This window comes from Xylocopa sonorina, chromosome 1 (assembly GCF_050948175.1).
Source record: "Xylocopa sonorina isolate GNS202 chromosome 1, iyXylSono1_principal, whole genome shotgun sequence".
In the NCBI taxonomy this organism is placed as follows: domain Eukaryota; kingdom Metazoa; phylum Arthropoda; class Insecta; order Hymenoptera; family Apidae; genus Xylocopa; species Xylocopa sonorina.
This window is the reverse complement of record NC_135193.1, coordinates 3,851,665-3,867,570: the sequence shown is the minus strand read 5'-3', so window position 1 is coordinate 3,867,570 and position 15,906 is coordinate 3,851,665. Positions and strand designations below refer to the sequence as shown.

The following is a 15,906-nucleotide window of genomic DNA, read 5'->3' as shown; positions in this document are numbered from 1 at the left end:
AATTTAAGTTATAGTATATATATATATATAACACAATAATTACACAATGCTTCTTAATTGTAAGTACATTTTCTAGAATTTATTCTACAATTACTTTATTAAATCTCTTCAATATTATTACATGAAAGGATTGAAAAGAATGAAATAACATCAATTAAACGTTATAATTAATTTAATCGTGAAATTTGGTACCCCATGCGTACCATATTTTGATTTATACTACTTATAAATAATATATTCAATATTAATGTTGTACTTTTTAATGCATCATAATCTTGTACAAAATGCATACATTTTTTATTTATGTTAAGATACTTTACAGGTAAGTTTAAATTAAAAATGTATATTGTAAAATACAAGAGAGAAATTTAAAAGATTTGTATATTTAATCAGTAATTAATTGAGAATATTAAAAAATGTATCAGGTATAAACGAAAATTATTAATGTTACGAAAAACTTTAAATTTTGTTTAAATTATCATTGCACACATACACACTACATAATTGGTATTTAGTATGTATGTAAGCTTAGTCTATATATATTTTTTTTCAAAGATCATAACGTAAGTATTTACTTATGTGTTTATAACTATCACTCGGTACTGAGTGTGATTGCATGTGCATGCAGTCCATTAACTAATTTCTGGTACACATCAATTTATTTCTTTCGTAAAACGATTTCATTTACATATAATGTGATGTGTATTAGTATTTAAAACACAATATGATTTATATATATTCCAGAAGTAACTAAATCACAGTATACAGTAGCGCAACTGGCACGATTTTGTTACAAAATTTAATGCGCATCCGCGAAACTAGGCTCCGAATCACAGTGCCATCTGAACTTCTGCCTCACTTGCTCTTTAGTTTTTCTTTCTCTCTCTTTCTTAGCAAACAAAAAGACGATTGAATATCTAACCAAACCTGAAGCTGAATTTGGAGGGAATTCAATATCTGTTGAAAGTTGCTTGAAAGCGTTGAAGCACGTTCAAGCTATTTTGAAGATTTTGGGAGAAAACGGAAAGAAAGCGAAAAAGAATCAATTTAAAATTATTTATTAATTTATTTCTAAATGTATTTTGATAAATAATTTAAGAGAACTGTTAATTTATATAAATATTTTAAATTATATATTATCTTTGGAAGCACTTTGATCTTAGCTTTGTTTCAGATGTTGCTGCATTAATTTAATAATTAAGAAATGGACATAAAAAAGAAGCCAAACTGTACAATACTAGGATGCTTAAAACAATTCAACGTGAAGCGACATTATTTTTAATTTCCAAAGGAACAAGACAGATATAACATGCCTTATAATGTGCCTTATGATTTTTTGATGCCATGTTTCTTTTATAGTAACATGTGTATTTTATATTTTTCGACTATTGCTTTCTTTCCTTATTTTTCAGTGTATTAGAAATAATACATTTATTATTTTTATTAAATTTTGATTAACTAAATGTAAAAATAAGTTGGGCAGATAGAGAGTAAAAAAATGCAAGTGAGACTGAAATCCAGATGGCTCTGAAAACTGGATTTGTATGACGCGCATGCACACTCAATTTTTTGGAAAACCGACAGAAGCTTTCGCTACTGTATACTGTGAAAAAAGGGCAACGAATATACTTTACATATTTTATTATTAAATTAAATAAACATATGTTCTCATTCATTTTCTTGAGAGCGTAATCTGGCACTGGCATTGGTTACCCTTATCGAAAGTTGTTGAGCACGCTCAACTATGGTTTTGCGTTTCTTGCTGCTCACACCATGAGCAATTTCTGCGCAGAACTTTCTGTTCTGCATCATCAAAACTTCTAATTCCTGTGAATCGCAAGAAAAAATAAATGTTATTGCAAATATTGGGAAGAACGCCTGCTTCATTTTATATTACAACTGTATATTACAACAATGGTAAATGATAGATAAATATTGACTTCTTTACCTTGACGTTATGTACCAAAACTTTCCTAAAACCAGTTGGTAACATGTGGCGTGTTTTTTTGTTACTTCCATAACCAATATTGGGCATCAGATACTGTCCCTTGAAGCGTCTGCGAACTCTGTTATCAATACCTTTGGGCTTACGCCAGTTCCTCTAAAAAATCATTTTGTTATTATCATAATATGTACACATAAGTACTGCGTACTAATATCATTGAAGAACCAAGTACCGTTGTAATTTTTTAATTAACAATAAATAACAAACCTTCAGTTTACTGTATCTATCACTCTGATGACGAATGAATTTCTTCGTCCTCTTCTTTACAATCGTAGGCCTATACACTGGTCGAATAGCCATTTTGGTGAAATATTAGTAGACTGAAATTGCATACATAAATATAATGTAAATTAATTAATATCCAGTCTTAGAAGAGGAATAGCAATAACACTATACATTTTGACAACTATTTTTCCTTCGTCTAACTTTAATGATAAATATTGCGAAAAAAATATAATATATACAACGACTGCTTATTCACTTATATTCAATTAATGTCTGTATATTTTATATTACATGGTTGATTTTGATTAAATTTTCGGATTTTCTGTGACATCACATAACGCTCCTCGAAACACGCCAAACGGAAAAGAATATGACGATTCCGGGGCAACATATGTTTAACCACAGTATACTGTGACCACAGTATACTGTGCTGTGACGTTAGTTTTGCTAGCAACCCGTCAAAGAGAATATAAATCTTAAATGAATTAGTTTTATTAAAAAAATATATGCTTACGATTTCATATTTTTCTACAAATTCTACATAAACAGATTTCCATATCTGATCTACGTGTTTATGGGATTATATGAACAATATAATATGTATGTGATACATAATATGTATCACATTTTGTGATTTGGTATTCTATTGTTACTTATTTAAGTAAGCTTGTAGCTTTCATCGATTCTGGCGCGGTATGTGACAATGGGATCCGCGAACCTGAATACATCTACTTACTTAGTGTATACATGATTTAAAGTTGTGTGTAAAAACATGGCATTGGACACTGAAAGAGAAATTCGGAAAACGCTACTTGCTATTTCCGAAGTATCGTTAAAAATGTAAGGCCTAAATACTTCTAAGATTGAAATGTCTTATTTCATAAATGATTGAAAGATCAGAACTGGTTTATCAGACCAGTATTTGGAAGTAATTTTGTTTATTATTAAGTTATTTTATTTTTCAGAAAGAATGAATTAAACTTGCTTAATAATCTCTTACAACAGGATGGACCGCTTCAAACAGCTGTAATTAATGTAGTTGCAAAATTGACTGCAGTAGCTCAAAGATTGAAGATAAACGTCGAAGATATATTAAGTAACAATGAAAATGAAAATAAATTGCAGTCTAATTTCAGAAGTATTGTGTCCTCTGCTTGTTTGCAAGAAAAACTATCAAAGTGTTTAAATAATATGTAACATCTAATGGGGCACTGATGTGATTTTGTCATACTGTCACACATTCTGCATTCCAGGATTGGGTTAACGTCTGTTGTTATATACCTTTATACATTTGTTAAAAAATATGTTACATTTTTTTTATATGAAAAGTAAAGACATATAAAATTTACACCTTCTCTTCTATTCTCTTTGATTCTACCTACTTCCTCCTGTCACTATGAATTATGTATTATATTTTTATATACAATCACTGATAAATATAATAAATTTAAAGCTTTGATTCTGTCAACCAACTGAATTTCTGTTCTTTACGATCCGCCTGCGGATTAATCATGATGTTTATTATACTGGGAGAATCATTTACCTAAAAAAATTATTTACTGTTCAAGCTGTTGATCACTGTAAATAAATTATTAATTATTGTAAAAAAAATAGTATATATGTTTACCTGAAGGCATGCCTTTAATGCACGCTGTATATCTTGTACAGAAGTGCAAAAGTATCCCTTGCGACCAAACATTTCTAACATTTTCTCATAATGTGTTTCTGATGTCAAAGAATTTGGCGGTGTTCTAAAAATCAGTATATATGATCTGTATGTGCACGTTTTTATGAACATTATTAGGATTCCAAAACAAATGCTTACACAAGTGTTGGCTCTCCCGTAGCTTGTATTTGTCTAAATGTTTCACTATCGAAACCGCTATAAATACCATTATTATTTATAATGATGACAATAATAGGTAGCTTATACCTGTAACATTGTAAATTACTATAAATATACTACGAATGTACTTAATAATAATTTAAATCAGGTATATGTGTCATTATTAGAACTGTTTTTAACTTTCCAGGAATTATAACCGCCAAGGGTCCACCCAGTTACATGATTTTTTTTGTGGATTAAATTGCCTATATACCTGATCATTGTTTCAATTTCCATGCCGGAAAACCCAAATGCACTATCTCCTTCCACACAAAGGACTCTTTTCATCGGGGCATTATTTTTACAATAAAGGGCAGCTGCTATGGCAAAGCCCAATCCAACGCCCATAGTGCCAAAAGTACCGGCATCTAATCTATGGCGAGGTTCGTTGTTTAATAATATCGTTTTACCGATGTCCATTGTATTAGCTCCTTCTGAGCAAATAATACAATCTACAAGCAAGTGGAAATATTTTTACTCCCTAAATAAGTTTATTATGTTCTATATAAAACGATTACCAACCAGGAGGAATGGTATCTTGAATGTGTTTGAAAGCAGCATAATAATTCAATGGTATCGAAACATCCATCGATAATCTCTGTAAAAAAATAGGGAGAAAATGTATAACGTTAGTACTTAATGTTCATTCACGATACCCACATGAACTATTGCTTTATTTTTATTCGATTTAGCTAGTAAACTTTTCCACCATGTGTTATCTTTGTCGATGGACCATTTATATTCATTTAAAATGATAAAGATACCATGCACAGCAGTGGATATGTCTGATTGTATCGCGACTGCAGATGGTACGGAATTGTGCAATTCTTCTGGACACAAGTCTACCTACAATATGAGCATTACATTTTTGTTCATAGATAATTAATTATCTTCACAATAGTTGCAATACCTGTATTACTTTAACATCGGATTGAAAACGAGGTGGCTGGCCAAAGTGCAGCATCCAATTAAATCTGGCGCCTAATAATAATATCACATCGCTTTGTTGCAATGCGTACGTTCTTGCGCTAGAAACACATCGCTCATCTTTGTCTGGAACTACACCTTTTCCCATTGGCGTCGGAAGAAAAGGAATGTTCGTTGAATATACAAGATTACGGACTTCAGTCTCTGCTCTGCCATAGGCAGCTCCTACAAAGGCGTGTTACTATTATCTTTATAACAAACTGTTTCGATAATATCTGTACTAATAGTGAACTACCTTTTCCTACAATCAACAACGGCTTTTTTGCTTTCATGAGCAAACTAGTCGCTTTTTCCAGCAATTGATGATCGGGGAATATTAGTGGGGGTGGTGGACAGCACGCAACCTTGTATATTTGTTCTTCATTGACGGATTGAGTCAGTATAGTGGCTGGTAAATCCAAATACGCGGCACCTGAAAAGAGAATATTTATGGTATAGAAACGTAGAATAGTTTTTGAACTTTCGGTACCAAATATGTATAACAAATGTACCAGGTCGACCGTAAGTACAGAGTCGAAACGCCTTCTCGACGTGAAGCGGTATTAGTTTTGCAGACGGCGGTCTGGCGGCATATTTACAATGGGGTTTACTAGATTCTACCTGTGGCCATTCCTGAAAACCTCCAATACCCTCGTGGTCTTGGGGACACGACCCACCGATCACTATGACCGGCCTGTACAAAAATTTACTACTGTCTAAATTCTAATAATATATATTAACAATAGCTAATAGTAAGACCGATATTCTCTAATGTTTTTGCACCTTTTATCTCAACGGCTACTGGTTTACATAATCATTATCTAACTTACACTATGTTTTCTTTAATAATATTGCACAATGAATGCGAACAGGGTTACATAATTGACCATAATCTTTTCATATGAGAAGGATTTGTGACTATATCATAAAAATGTACTAATTTTAATACAAGACAAGAGTATAAGTATCTAAATCGTTAAGAAAGAGGCAAGCAACGCTCACCAGCAATTCACTTGAGCGTTCGCCATTCCACCAATTACATGAAGCAAACCTGGTCCGGAGACGCACAAAACAACCGCCGGTTTTCCTAGAATGAATAAAATTTAATTAATCACAGGTTATCATGATGTTTGTGTGAGCGTAGGGAAAAATCGTTACGCGTGGTAATTAATATTTTAATTACGTTTTCTGAAACATACGTTTGGTCTCGCGTGTAATGATTCCTTCTATACATTTGTATTAATGTCTATGATTCCGTCTTGCTTACTTGTTAGGTATCCATAAGCTTGTGCAGCGTAACATGCAGCTTGTTCGTTTCTAAATCCAAGATACTGTAGACCAGCTATCTGCATAAACATGGATAAATCGATCACAGGATGTCCTATTATCCCGAAAACATACTCGATCCCCTGTAGAAAAGAAGAGAGTAAAATAATTTTATTTTTCTCGAAGTTAGCAATATTTTATTAAGAAATAAGAGGACATATCGAACTGGAACAAGTTTCGACGACAGTGGCAGAAAATATTATCGGGTAGCCGTATGATATGTAAGAAATCACTTAAAAGCGATAAACTAGGGAAAAAATACAATGTACATAAGAAAATTATACATTATGTTCTGAACTTTTGTTTTACTTTGATTACAAGTACAATAAGGACGATAAGTAATTTTTTTTGATAAGAACTAACTGTACATATTGAAAGGTTGAAGCTAACTTGAACTTAAACGTTCGAAAGTTTCTTGGATACGTGTATTACTTGTGCTCGAAATTATTATCAAGAAAGCTTCTGCAACGCTGTGCGAAGATAAATTTGCCTTCCATATATTTCGTACGAAAAAGAGCCGATGCAGTTCTATTTACGATGATTTAAATAGATTCGTGTGCATTTTAATATAATTTTCTTTCATTATTCACCGATCAACTGAAAAAAATCGATTGGAATACAATTGAACAAGTTCATTGAAGTGGAAGCGGAATGCACCGTTACGAAGAAGAGCGCGTTCCACTGATACCGGTTATCAAACAGCGTAAGTGTCTATAAATTAAAAACAATCCTCGAGCTTCAATATAAATAAATATATTAAAAGCAATTATTAAATATTATTATGTACTATTTGTTATATAATTTTAATAAGGTTGCACTATAAAACTTAAGATAATAAACTTCTGAGAAATTTTCTCATTCACCTTAATTTTATGTTCAATTGATGATTGCGAAACGAAAAATTGCAGTTACATTTTAAGAAATTTTAACTTAAGTAATTAAAAAAATTAAAATTGCAGTTACATTTTAAGGAATTTTAACTTAAGTATTACGATGCGAGTATATTCTGCAATATATTGTGTATAATTATGTATAATCGCATAAATAGATGATCTAAAGCGAATTAAGTTGTAGCATGATGATTATTGCGTTACCATTAAATACCAATTTATTACATACTATTTAATTGTTGTGGAATTTTAGACAGTGATAACAAAGTAAATGTCACTATAGAGTGGACAGAAACGCATATTTTCTTCGTTTTTAATAAATATCTATGACAGTCAACAAAAGTGTGACATATATATATATATATACATATATACACATAGTATCATATGACGATAAAACATGTACATTACATAACCTATAAATGTCAATATGGTGTCAACAGTGCAAAAAATCTTAGAAAATATAGAGAAAGGAGGAAAACGAGGAAAGCTACTTGCCTGTTTTTTTAAAGCTTCGGCGGTTATTTCATTCCCGTTTTTCATCTTCGAATCTTATTCTATCAGTGTCATGCACAAAATGTACCTATCCACGACAAAAGTTTTTATCGACTGTTCAAACGACGGACTTGTTATCCATTACCCGAATAACGCGCGTATGTGGACTTTGAAACTGATAAAACAATAAGATTCACAAGTCACATGAAGGTAATAATTAACATTCAAAAGAGTATCTTTATGAAATGCTGTCCATTATTTAAATTCTTAACTTTTAACGATTTTCAGCGATCTTAATTTTCGTCCACTAAGAAAAATATCAAGATTTCAACCAACTCCTTTCCTTATTCACGAGTTTTTAAATATTAGGTTTAGTATGTACGTACTGTTTCTGAATGTTTTATCTAATTATTTTCTCTAGTTGGAAATTGATTCGAGATTGTTATAATTTATATTCTCGTACTTGTTACAGCTGAAGCTAATTAATATTTGACCGTCTAGCTCAATGCGAATTTCAATTAACGGTGAATCAAGACAATTAAATATAAATGGAGACCTTTCTAACAGCTTGGTGAAATGCGAGTTTAGAGCAGGGCCAAGGACACATTGTCACCGGGGAGGTCTGGTAATTTCCGAGAGAAACGTGTCCTTTTATTGAAAGCCCATACCTGGACGTAGCTTAGTGCGAAAAGGATAACGGTCCTTCAAATTATGACTTACAGGCTGTGTACCTGAAACACGACTCGAGTACATGGAAAGCTGGTACTCTGCCAATTTAAAAAATTATTTCTACTGTCTCCTCTATTTCTGAATTATCTCACATCATGTGAACACAGTTTTTGTAATATATATTTGACCATAAAAAATTCATGATCTATCATAGGATTTTGTCGTCAGTTGTCAGTAACTGAAAATTTTAACACCGAAAGATATTGAACTTCAATAAATGAATCAATAAATTCGAATGCAACTATATGCATTTCAATCGTGGAATATAGATTGAACTCAATTATATAATGACCAGTTGTACTTCCACCGATCTAATGGACGCCTCAGTTAAAAATGTTAGATCATTTTCTTCAAACGAAGTTATATTTTCCGTATGCATCTTTTCTACTTAAGTTTTCAAGACGGCTTCTTTTTCGTTTATTGCAACTAAGCAAATGATTTTTAAATAAGATATGAGTTTCCTCACTTTTGCAGTTGCCAGTTTTAGAAACGACAAATATTCTACCTGTGAATTGGTCACTGGGCTGCCCGTTTACCTTATCTGAAGCTTAAAAGTACACTTCAGGTAGAAAGGCCTATTGAACACCTCTCTCTACGCGGTAACGTCGATTTATTTGAACCGAAGGATTTTGCTAAGAAATGCACGATGTTTATTGTCGGAAGGTATTGAATGGTTCCGGCGGATAAGGCGACCTAACGGCTAAAGTGTAATTATTTTCCACGGAACCCCTGCGATTTATGGAAAGTAGCTTGGGTGTTACCTGAAATGTTCAAAAGTACAAGGTAGATGAATAATTTTGGCCACCTTGAACATCTTTGTCATTTTCTGAGATATAGAGAAACAGTGTTTATAAAAATTGTTTAATATGGTGAGAGTCTTAACACCGTAGTAATGTTTTTTTTTGTAACTGGAGGATTTTTAAAGAATTTATCATCATATCTTTTTTATCCCTAATAGGGTGAAAGATGTTAAAGCGAGACTTGTCTGTACCAACATAATATTGAAATTGAAGCGTCCATCTCAATAATGATAAATGGTAACTTTCCACGAGTGTCCATATAATCATTCTATCTATGTATCGTGCATGTTTTATCTAAATTTCTGATAAAATTGAACATCTACGATTAGTCCGCCCAATGCGGGATTTTATCGTTTCCGGCGTTTACCATGACTCATTAAAAATGCATTTTAATTGAATTTATAATATTTACGTCAAATAAAAGAAAGAACGCGTGTAATCTTCACACCGTTCCTTTCAATTATTTTTCTTAACGTAAAATACAGCTATCTACAAAAGAGAATCAGCTATTGTACGAATTAATATGTATACATTAGCATTATTATTTGTACTACAGCAGCATGAGTAATATGATGTTATCTTCTGAAAATCACCCTTACTTTTTTCAATGAAATCATATTATTTGTTCTCCTTCATACTGTATTTGCGTTTACTCTCCAAATATTATCCAACCTCCTTAAAGTGCTATCATCGAATCTAACTACAATATTACTGCTTCATATTGCAGCGCGTTAGGTAAAATAATATTGTAGTTATCATTTAATTTGTTTAATCTTCCTCTAGAGTATTGTGGATATCATTACGCGGTACGTTCTGTATGTGTTAAATTTGATCAAATAGCGTAAATATTAGATCAAATCACAAACATACCCTGTCCTAACATGGAAGTTAAACTGTTAAACTCTGGCGCACTCGATGATGCGTAAAATCGTAGAACGGAATACCGAGGAGACGCGAATTCGATTGGAACCTTGGCAATCAGTCGAATTGGCGCGTTTTCTTTGAATTGCGATAAAGTACAGCCGTATACTTGTTGTAAAACAAGTACTTAATCCTTTAGCGAATATTCAAGCATGGTCTTGGAAAAGAGCAAGTGTAGAAATCCCGTGGTAAGCGAATGAATTCGCCGTGTAATTTGTAGGCCGCTGAATTACGTAAACCGCTGGCAAATTATTGAAAATTAAGGAAGCTTCGTTCTGCGATGTCAACTGTGAATCGCGCAAAACAACACGCAACAATATCGAACAATAAAAGCTCGTCCTGTCGTTCAAATTCAAATAATTTAGATACCCACAACGAACGCTTATCTTACAGATTTTTACAAAAATATTGCTAACGTTAACACAGCGATATAAACACAATTCTATAACAAATTCGATTTTAAAAATTAATATAATTTGTGACGTACTAATTACAGTCGGAACTTAATTACTGTAACACAATGTTACTTTAAATAATTTTGGATGGTATGCAGTAAAAAATAATCTTTAACCCCCCGATTCTATGCCTGGCATGGCAAAATGACAACGGTAAGCTCGCAAAAGCGACACGGTTTGATCCTTAAATTTCGGTGTCCTTTCCTGTTGTCCCCATGGAAGGGATGTACCTGGCTTCCCCACTTACTCTCACCTGCCGACCATTTAAATAGGCAGGCTGGATAACCGATGTCATCAGTTAGTTCTTCGACAGTTTCGTGTTTGTGTCGTATCCGATAGTAGTTCTCGTGGGGTCCGTAATTTTCGGCTAGTCGACATCGCTTCCTTTGCCTTGCCTCCGACCGATGTTCTGAAGCAACAACCACCAAGACCACGTTTGCTTGGTGCCGCGTCACGAATTCCTCCTCTGAAATCGCAGTATGTACAAGAAGTTGTACAGGAAGTTCTTTCCACGTGAGTAAAACGCACACATTTCATCTTAATTCATTATCGTATGCTTGCTTTTGAAATCTGCAGTTAATTTGTGCGAAACGGTCGGATAGTCCAGTCGCTAGAATAGAAGTCAAGTTTCCTCATTTCTCTTGTCCCTCGCAGACTGTTCAATGGAACGATTTCAATTGCCAGGAAAACTTTAGATAGCTGCTGCCGGTAGCGATAGACGTACAATTTTTAACGGTTGTTGAAATTTATACATCGATATTTCTGTGTGTGTATTATTCATACATTTAGTATAAGCTCCAGGCTTGTCCGCATAGTTTTCGAATCATGCCCGTTATTTAACCTTGTTACACGATCATCACTTAGATTGCTTAGTTAATTTTCTTCCAAGGAATCTCTGTCGTCTGTAGCGAAGAATATTATAAGTTCCTATTTAAATTTGAATTCCAATTTTTTTTTTCCCTCCTCGACACCGGTTGAACTCAGTCGTGACATTCAGTATACCGATAGTTACATTAAATAACTTGACGTTCCTTTTTTACTTTCCGACGAGATCGTATCGGACATTGTTTTCATGTGGAAATCGATTGGCAAGTCGACATTTGAGTAACAAAAGCGAAACTTTTCATCGCTATAGTGCGCGAAACAGAAATAAGGTCTGTAATCGGAGTGGCAATAATTTTGTAAATAACAGCATACGGTAACGACAGTTTGTAAATACAGCGGCGGAAGGTTTCGAAAGTAGTCGAGAACTTTCTTTGAAAGACATGTCCGTAGTAACTAGATATTTATAATAGTTTTCCTAGTCTAACAACGTTCTTCTCATTCACCTTGTTGGAACTCGAATCGTTTTACGTTTAATTGTGCTTTTTTTCAAATATTCTTTTTGTAGTACGCATTCCATTTAAAAAAAACTAGACATTTTTTATAATTAATATATATAATATATATTATATATATATATATATATATATATATATATATATATATATATATATATATATTGATATATATTGATATATATTGATATATCGATATTTAGTTTCGCAAAGGTCAATCGTAAAATAAATACGATAGACTGCGCGTTTTACAGATAGGACTCGGGCTCAAAACAAGCTGAACGCACAGATTGAACTGAGAGGAAAAGTATAATAGCAGAAACAAAGTCGTTGCTAAACGCTGAGTAGTCATAGTTGGCATGGCAATCTGTCAAATTTTTCCTGTCAGGCACGGTCGGTCAGTTAGCCATCGTTACGATTGCTTTTAATAATTATCCGCGATACCCGATGTTTATTCTCAGATCTATTCATGAAGGAGCGTCCGGTATAACCGGGTATTTTTCTTCCGCTAAGTCCCCGATTTGGACGTCGCTAAGTAAGTGAGAAATAACATGCACGTACAATAGCGTTATTTGTATCTTAATTAGTTGCCATAAACAACATATGTATTATCGAAAATTATATTATTTTTACCAACCATAAATGCGTTTAATCGTAGTTATTTAAGAGAAACTTACCAATGATATGTGTATTTTTTGCTTGCAGGATGGATACCGACACGAGTGCTGGTCTGTCTGATGATGTTTACGGCATGTTGGACCAACTACATGTGCCGTTTGCAAATGCCAATCCTTGCTGTGCCGATGATCAAAGCCTTGCCAAGTAACGCAACGACTGGTGTTTGCCAACCCGAGTCTCGATTTCGTCGAGCGATCGCCTGGCTGGATCCGGGTGTTCACCTGGAAGACTACATTCTATCAGAGAGGATAGCTGCGGCAGAAGAGGCTACGGATCCAATAACGCACAATATTCGCATACGCAGACAGGACGATGCGGTTCCAGAACAAGTGTCTCGTCCCTTGGATGGCCCCATAGAGCTGTTCAATGGTCTACCGTTCGACTGGAGGCCTCAGGTTAGAGGCCAGCTGATCGCAGCGTATAGTTACGGGAACGTTCCTGGTAATTTCCTCGGCGGCGTGATGGCTGTCAGATGGGGTCCCAAAAGGGCGATTCTTTGGACGTCGATAGTAGCCGCTCTCGTATCGCTGATTAGCCCTATCCTCGCGCAGTTTCACTGGACTGTCCTTCTTTTATCGAGGATAATCATCGGTCTGACCGGTGGTGTGACCTTTCCTGCTTGTCATACTTTGGTGGCGCAATGGGCTCCGCCGGACGAAAAGGCTCGTTTCGTTTGGACTCTGCTCGGAGGCTCGTTCGGTACTGTTTTTACATACCCGATGGTGGCTGGTATCGCGCAGTCGATGACCTGGGAGAGTGGATGGTACATTCCGTCGTTATTGATGCTCATCTGGATATGCTTCTGGGCTGTGATCACGTACGACAGACCCACGGAGCATCCTGGTATCTCGGACGAGGAGAAGGAATACATTTTGTCGTGAGTATTCGATGTGAAAAGAAACGTTGAGTTTGTTAAAATCTTCGTTCCCTTCGTTTTTTAGAGCGCAGGCAGGCACGGTGAAGCAAGACAAGCCAACGCTAAAGGATATGCCGATAAAGGAGATACTTACATCGATACCGTTCATCAGTTTAATTTTCTGCCACTTCGGAAATATGTTCCTCATGTTCTTCTACCAAAACTCGATGATGTTATACCTGACGAAGGCTTTAGGATTTGAATTGACTAAAGGAGGACTCGCGGCTAGTTTACCTTGGGCTGGCAGAATGTTCTTTGGATTCATCTTCAGTTGGGCTGGTGATACGATTAAGAGAAAGGAGATAGTCTCTGTTACAGTTCTCCGTAAAGGAGCCACAGTATTCTGTAAGTGATCTCACTTCAATATTTTGGTTTCATATATTCGGTATATTTGAGATGGTTAAATGAAATTGAAATCTTCCTTTCTTCTGTCCCGCAGCTCATCTTCTGCCCGGCATCTTTCTCATTTTGGTTGGCTACGTCGGATGTAGACTCGTCCTCGCGAACTTGTTCCTGATTTTGGCGCTTGGTTTCAACGGTGCAGCGAGTATCTCTAACCTGTCGAATAACCAAGATCTATCGCCAAACTTTGCAGGATTTCTATACGGTATAATGAACACTATTGGTAGCAGTTCAGGCATGATTGTCTCGCCTCTGGTAGAGGAAATAGCTGGAAAATATGGAGTAAGTATTTCTCTTTGTGATTCGCTGTGGGCTTCATGTTTCCTTCTGCTTATAATGCTTCCGCTTTGTCGCTTTCTCGCAGTAGCAGCAGTTTTAGCGGCGAGATCATACGTCCAATTATTGACATGAATTATATAATTTTTTGTTTGTCTGCTTATCGTCCACGATAGAGTGACCGGATATCTTGTTACAGCATGACTGCTTGACTGCACGTAAAGGTGCTATTGGCATATTCGAGACCTCAGTCCAGCCTTGTACTCTGTTGCGTAACTCATAGTACGGGCAGTACTGGGGAATTGTGTGTGCGATGCATTCGAAATGATTGTTTTAACGATTCACTAAAATTTCACCGCGAACGTGCTAAAGGTTTCACTTCTCGCTTGAGAATATGCTCTATTTTCGTTTTGTTACGTATCTACCACTTGCAGACCAGCTTTTCTGCTGCATGAATAGTATATACAAGGTTTCTATGCGGGATACATAATGTATAATTTCAAATAATTCCTGTAACTTTCGCATCGTACTGATGAACACGGTACTAATTAACATGTCAATATCGACAAACCATACGGCGCAAGAAGTCGCGAAAGTCGAACACCAGAACGTCCCGCTAAGCTTATCCTGCTCACACGCATTCAGATACTTGTGGTGGTAACGATTCGTGGGTACTACTCGTCTCTATATCATCGAATTTATAGTACGAGAAGTACCTACAAGTCGTATCATCGGGTAATCCACTCGCAACGCAGTACTCACGTGTGCACTGATCATACCAACGTCTCGTCATTGCCATCTGTAGTACCAGCATGCACACGTGTGTTGGGTATGATTAAAGTTAATTGTAAAGTGTATAGTTTGTATGTTTTTGTTAATTGACGCTTATGCCTATACGCAGTGTTTTGTAATAATTTTTTGTCTATTCATTAATGCTTTTACTACCACAGCGCGCTTTATTAATTATAACAATTAATTGTTTCTTTCTCCTCTTTTAGAATCCTATCGATAGGTGGCAAACGTTATTCTGGATTGGTTCAGGGGTATGTATAGTTTGCATGATCGTCTTTCAGTTCGGAGGAAGCGGAAACATTCAAAGTTGGAACGAAGTCCGAACCGAACGAGATGCAGAGGCTGCGAGGAATTAATTATTTTTTCCTTTCCCTAAGACTTGACATTTTTTACAATGTTAAATGTTTTGTGAAGCGAGAATGATTGAGATTAACAAGTATTATGGTAACGAAGTGTATAAGTTACGTGTTAAGCTGCGACGAGAACCACGATCGCATTTTATCGTTTGATATCCTTAAGCCATTGAGGAGTAGAACACAAGCCCTGGTTGATGTAAATATTTTATGAATCTTTGGACATGAATACGTTTTAGGCAATGAAATTATAGTACAATGTGTCTTTAAAACGATTAATTTTATATATTAAATAAAATTCTATATCTTGTACACGATTTAAAATATTATGCGAATCATCGACGAATGTCAATTACTAATAAACGTATTTAAAACAAACTCATTTCACCTTGCTATTCATTTTAACCAACTTGTGAAAATTCCGTTTAAACAATATTTTGTATCATTGTTCATAT

The 15,906-nt window shown here is 34.9% G+C and overlaps 4 protein-coding genes across 6 annotated transcripts; 2 read left to right on the top strand and 2 right to left on the bottom strand.

Annotated features, from left to right (window-relative positions):
• Positions 1-1,626: 1,626 nt before the first annotated feature.
• Positions 1,627-2,363, bottom strand: LOC143424512 (large ribosomal subunit protein eL32). Its single transcript, XM_076896622.1, has 3 exons — positions 2,213-2,363; positions 1,949-2,101; positions 1,627-1,827 (listed from the first exon to the last, which is right to left on the bottom strand). Exons 1-3 carry the CDS (start codon positions 2,303-2,305, stop codon positions 1,669-1,671), a joined length of 405 nt encoding a protein of 134 aa, XP_076752737.1. The 5' UTR covers positions 2,306-2,363; the 3' UTR covers positions 1,627-1,668.
• A 639-nt stretch (positions 2,364-3,002) lies between these two features.
• Positions 3,003-3,466, top strand: LOC143424516 (uncharacterized). The gene is made up of 2 exons (XM_076896636.1): positions 3,003-3,070; positions 3,196-3,466. Exons 1-2 carry the CDS (start codon positions 3,003-3,005, stop codon positions 3,425-3,427), a joined length of 300 nt encoding a protein of 99 aa, XP_076752751.1. The 3' UTR covers positions 3,428-3,466.
• A 132-nt stretch (positions 3,467-3,598) lies between these two features.
• Hacl (2-hydroxyacyl-CoA lyase) lies at positions 3,599-6,512 on the bottom strand. The gene is made up of 11 exons (XM_076896504.1): positions 6,349-6,512; positions 6,084-6,168; positions 5,594-5,775; positions 5,338-5,514; positions 5,026-5,267; positions 4,776-4,961; positions 4,638-4,713; positions 4,330-4,567; positions 4,056-4,163; positions 3,858-3,981; positions 3,599-3,773 (listed from the first exon to the last, which is right to left on the bottom strand). The coding sequence occupies exons 1-11, from the start codon at positions 6,437-6,439 to the stop codon at positions 3,678-3,680; spliced, it is 1,605 nt and encodes a 534-aa protein (XP_076752619.1). The 5' UTR covers positions 6,440-6,512; the 3' UTR covers positions 3,599-3,677.
• Positions 6,513-6,799: 287 nt separating this feature from the next.
• LOC143424426 (putative transporter slc-17.2) lies at positions 6,800-15,641 on the top strand. Of its 3 annotated transcripts, none has more exons than XR_013101936.1 (5): positions 6,800-7,110; positions 12,740-13,589; positions 13,654-13,973; positions 14,068-14,678; positions 15,305-15,370. XR_013101936.1 is itself a non-coding variant. In XM_076896482.1 (5 exons), exons 1-5 carry the CDS (start codon positions 7,059-7,061, stop codon positions 15,452-15,454), a joined length of 1,617 nt encoding a protein of 538 aa, XP_076752597.1. In that variant the 5' UTR covers positions 6,800-7,058; the 3' UTR covers positions 15,455-15,641. The 3 variants fall into 3 exon arrangements, 2 of the variants coding, with proteins under 2 accessions (XP_076752597.1, XP_076752606.1); XM_076896482.1 differs by having other exon boundaries at positions 14,068-14,312; positions 15,305-15,641; XM_076896491.1 differs by lacking the exon at positions 6,800-7,110 and adding an exon at positions 11,148-11,210 and having other exon boundaries at positions 14,068-14,312; positions 15,305-15,641.
• The last annotated feature ends 265 nt before the right edge of the window (positions 15,642-15,906 follow it).

Coding starts and splice junctions, on each gene's coding strand:
- LOC143424516 (XM_076896636.1), top strand. CDS start 3,003: ATGGCATTGGACACTGAAAGAGAAATTCGGAAAACGCTACTTGCTATT. Junction 3,071..3,195: donor TCCGAAGTATCGTTAAAAAT/GTAAGGCCTAAA, acceptor TTTATTTTTCAG/AAAGAATGAATTAAACTTGC.
- Hacl (XM_076896504.1), bottom strand. CDS start 6,439: ATGTTTATGCAGATAGCTGGTCTACAGTATCTTGGATTTAGAAACGAA. Junction 4,568..4,637: donor TCAAGATACCATTCCTCCTG/GTTGGTAATCGT, acceptor ACTTGCTTGTAG/ATTGTATTATTTGCTCAGAA. Junction 3,774..3,857: donor CATTAAAGGCATGCCTTCAG/GTAAACATATAT, acceptor TAATTTTTTTAG/GTAAATGATTCTCCCAGTAT.
- LOC143424426 (XM_076896482.1), top strand. CDS start 7,059: ATGCACCGTTACGAAGAAGAGCGCGTTCCACTGATACCGGTTATCAAA. Junction 13,974..14,067: donor TAAAGGAGCCACAGTATTCT/GTAAGTGATCTC, acceptor TCTGTCCCGCAG/CTCATCTTCTGCCCGGCATC. Junction 14,313..15,304: donor AAATAGCTGGAAAATATGGA/GTAAGTATTTCT, acceptor CTCCTCTTTTAG/AATCCTATCGATAGGTGGCA.
- LOC143424512 (XM_076896622.1), bottom strand. CDS start 2,305: ATGGCTATTCGACCAGTGTATAGGCCTACGATTGTAAAGAAGAGGACG. Junction 2,102..2,212: donor ATAGATACAGTAAACTGAAG/GTTTGTTATTTA, acceptor ATGATTTTTTAG/AGGAACTGGCGTAAGCCCAA. Junction 1,828..1,948: donor TTTTGGTACATAACGTCAAG/GTAAAGAAGTCA, acceptor TGCGATTCACAG/GAATTAGAAGTTTTGATGAT.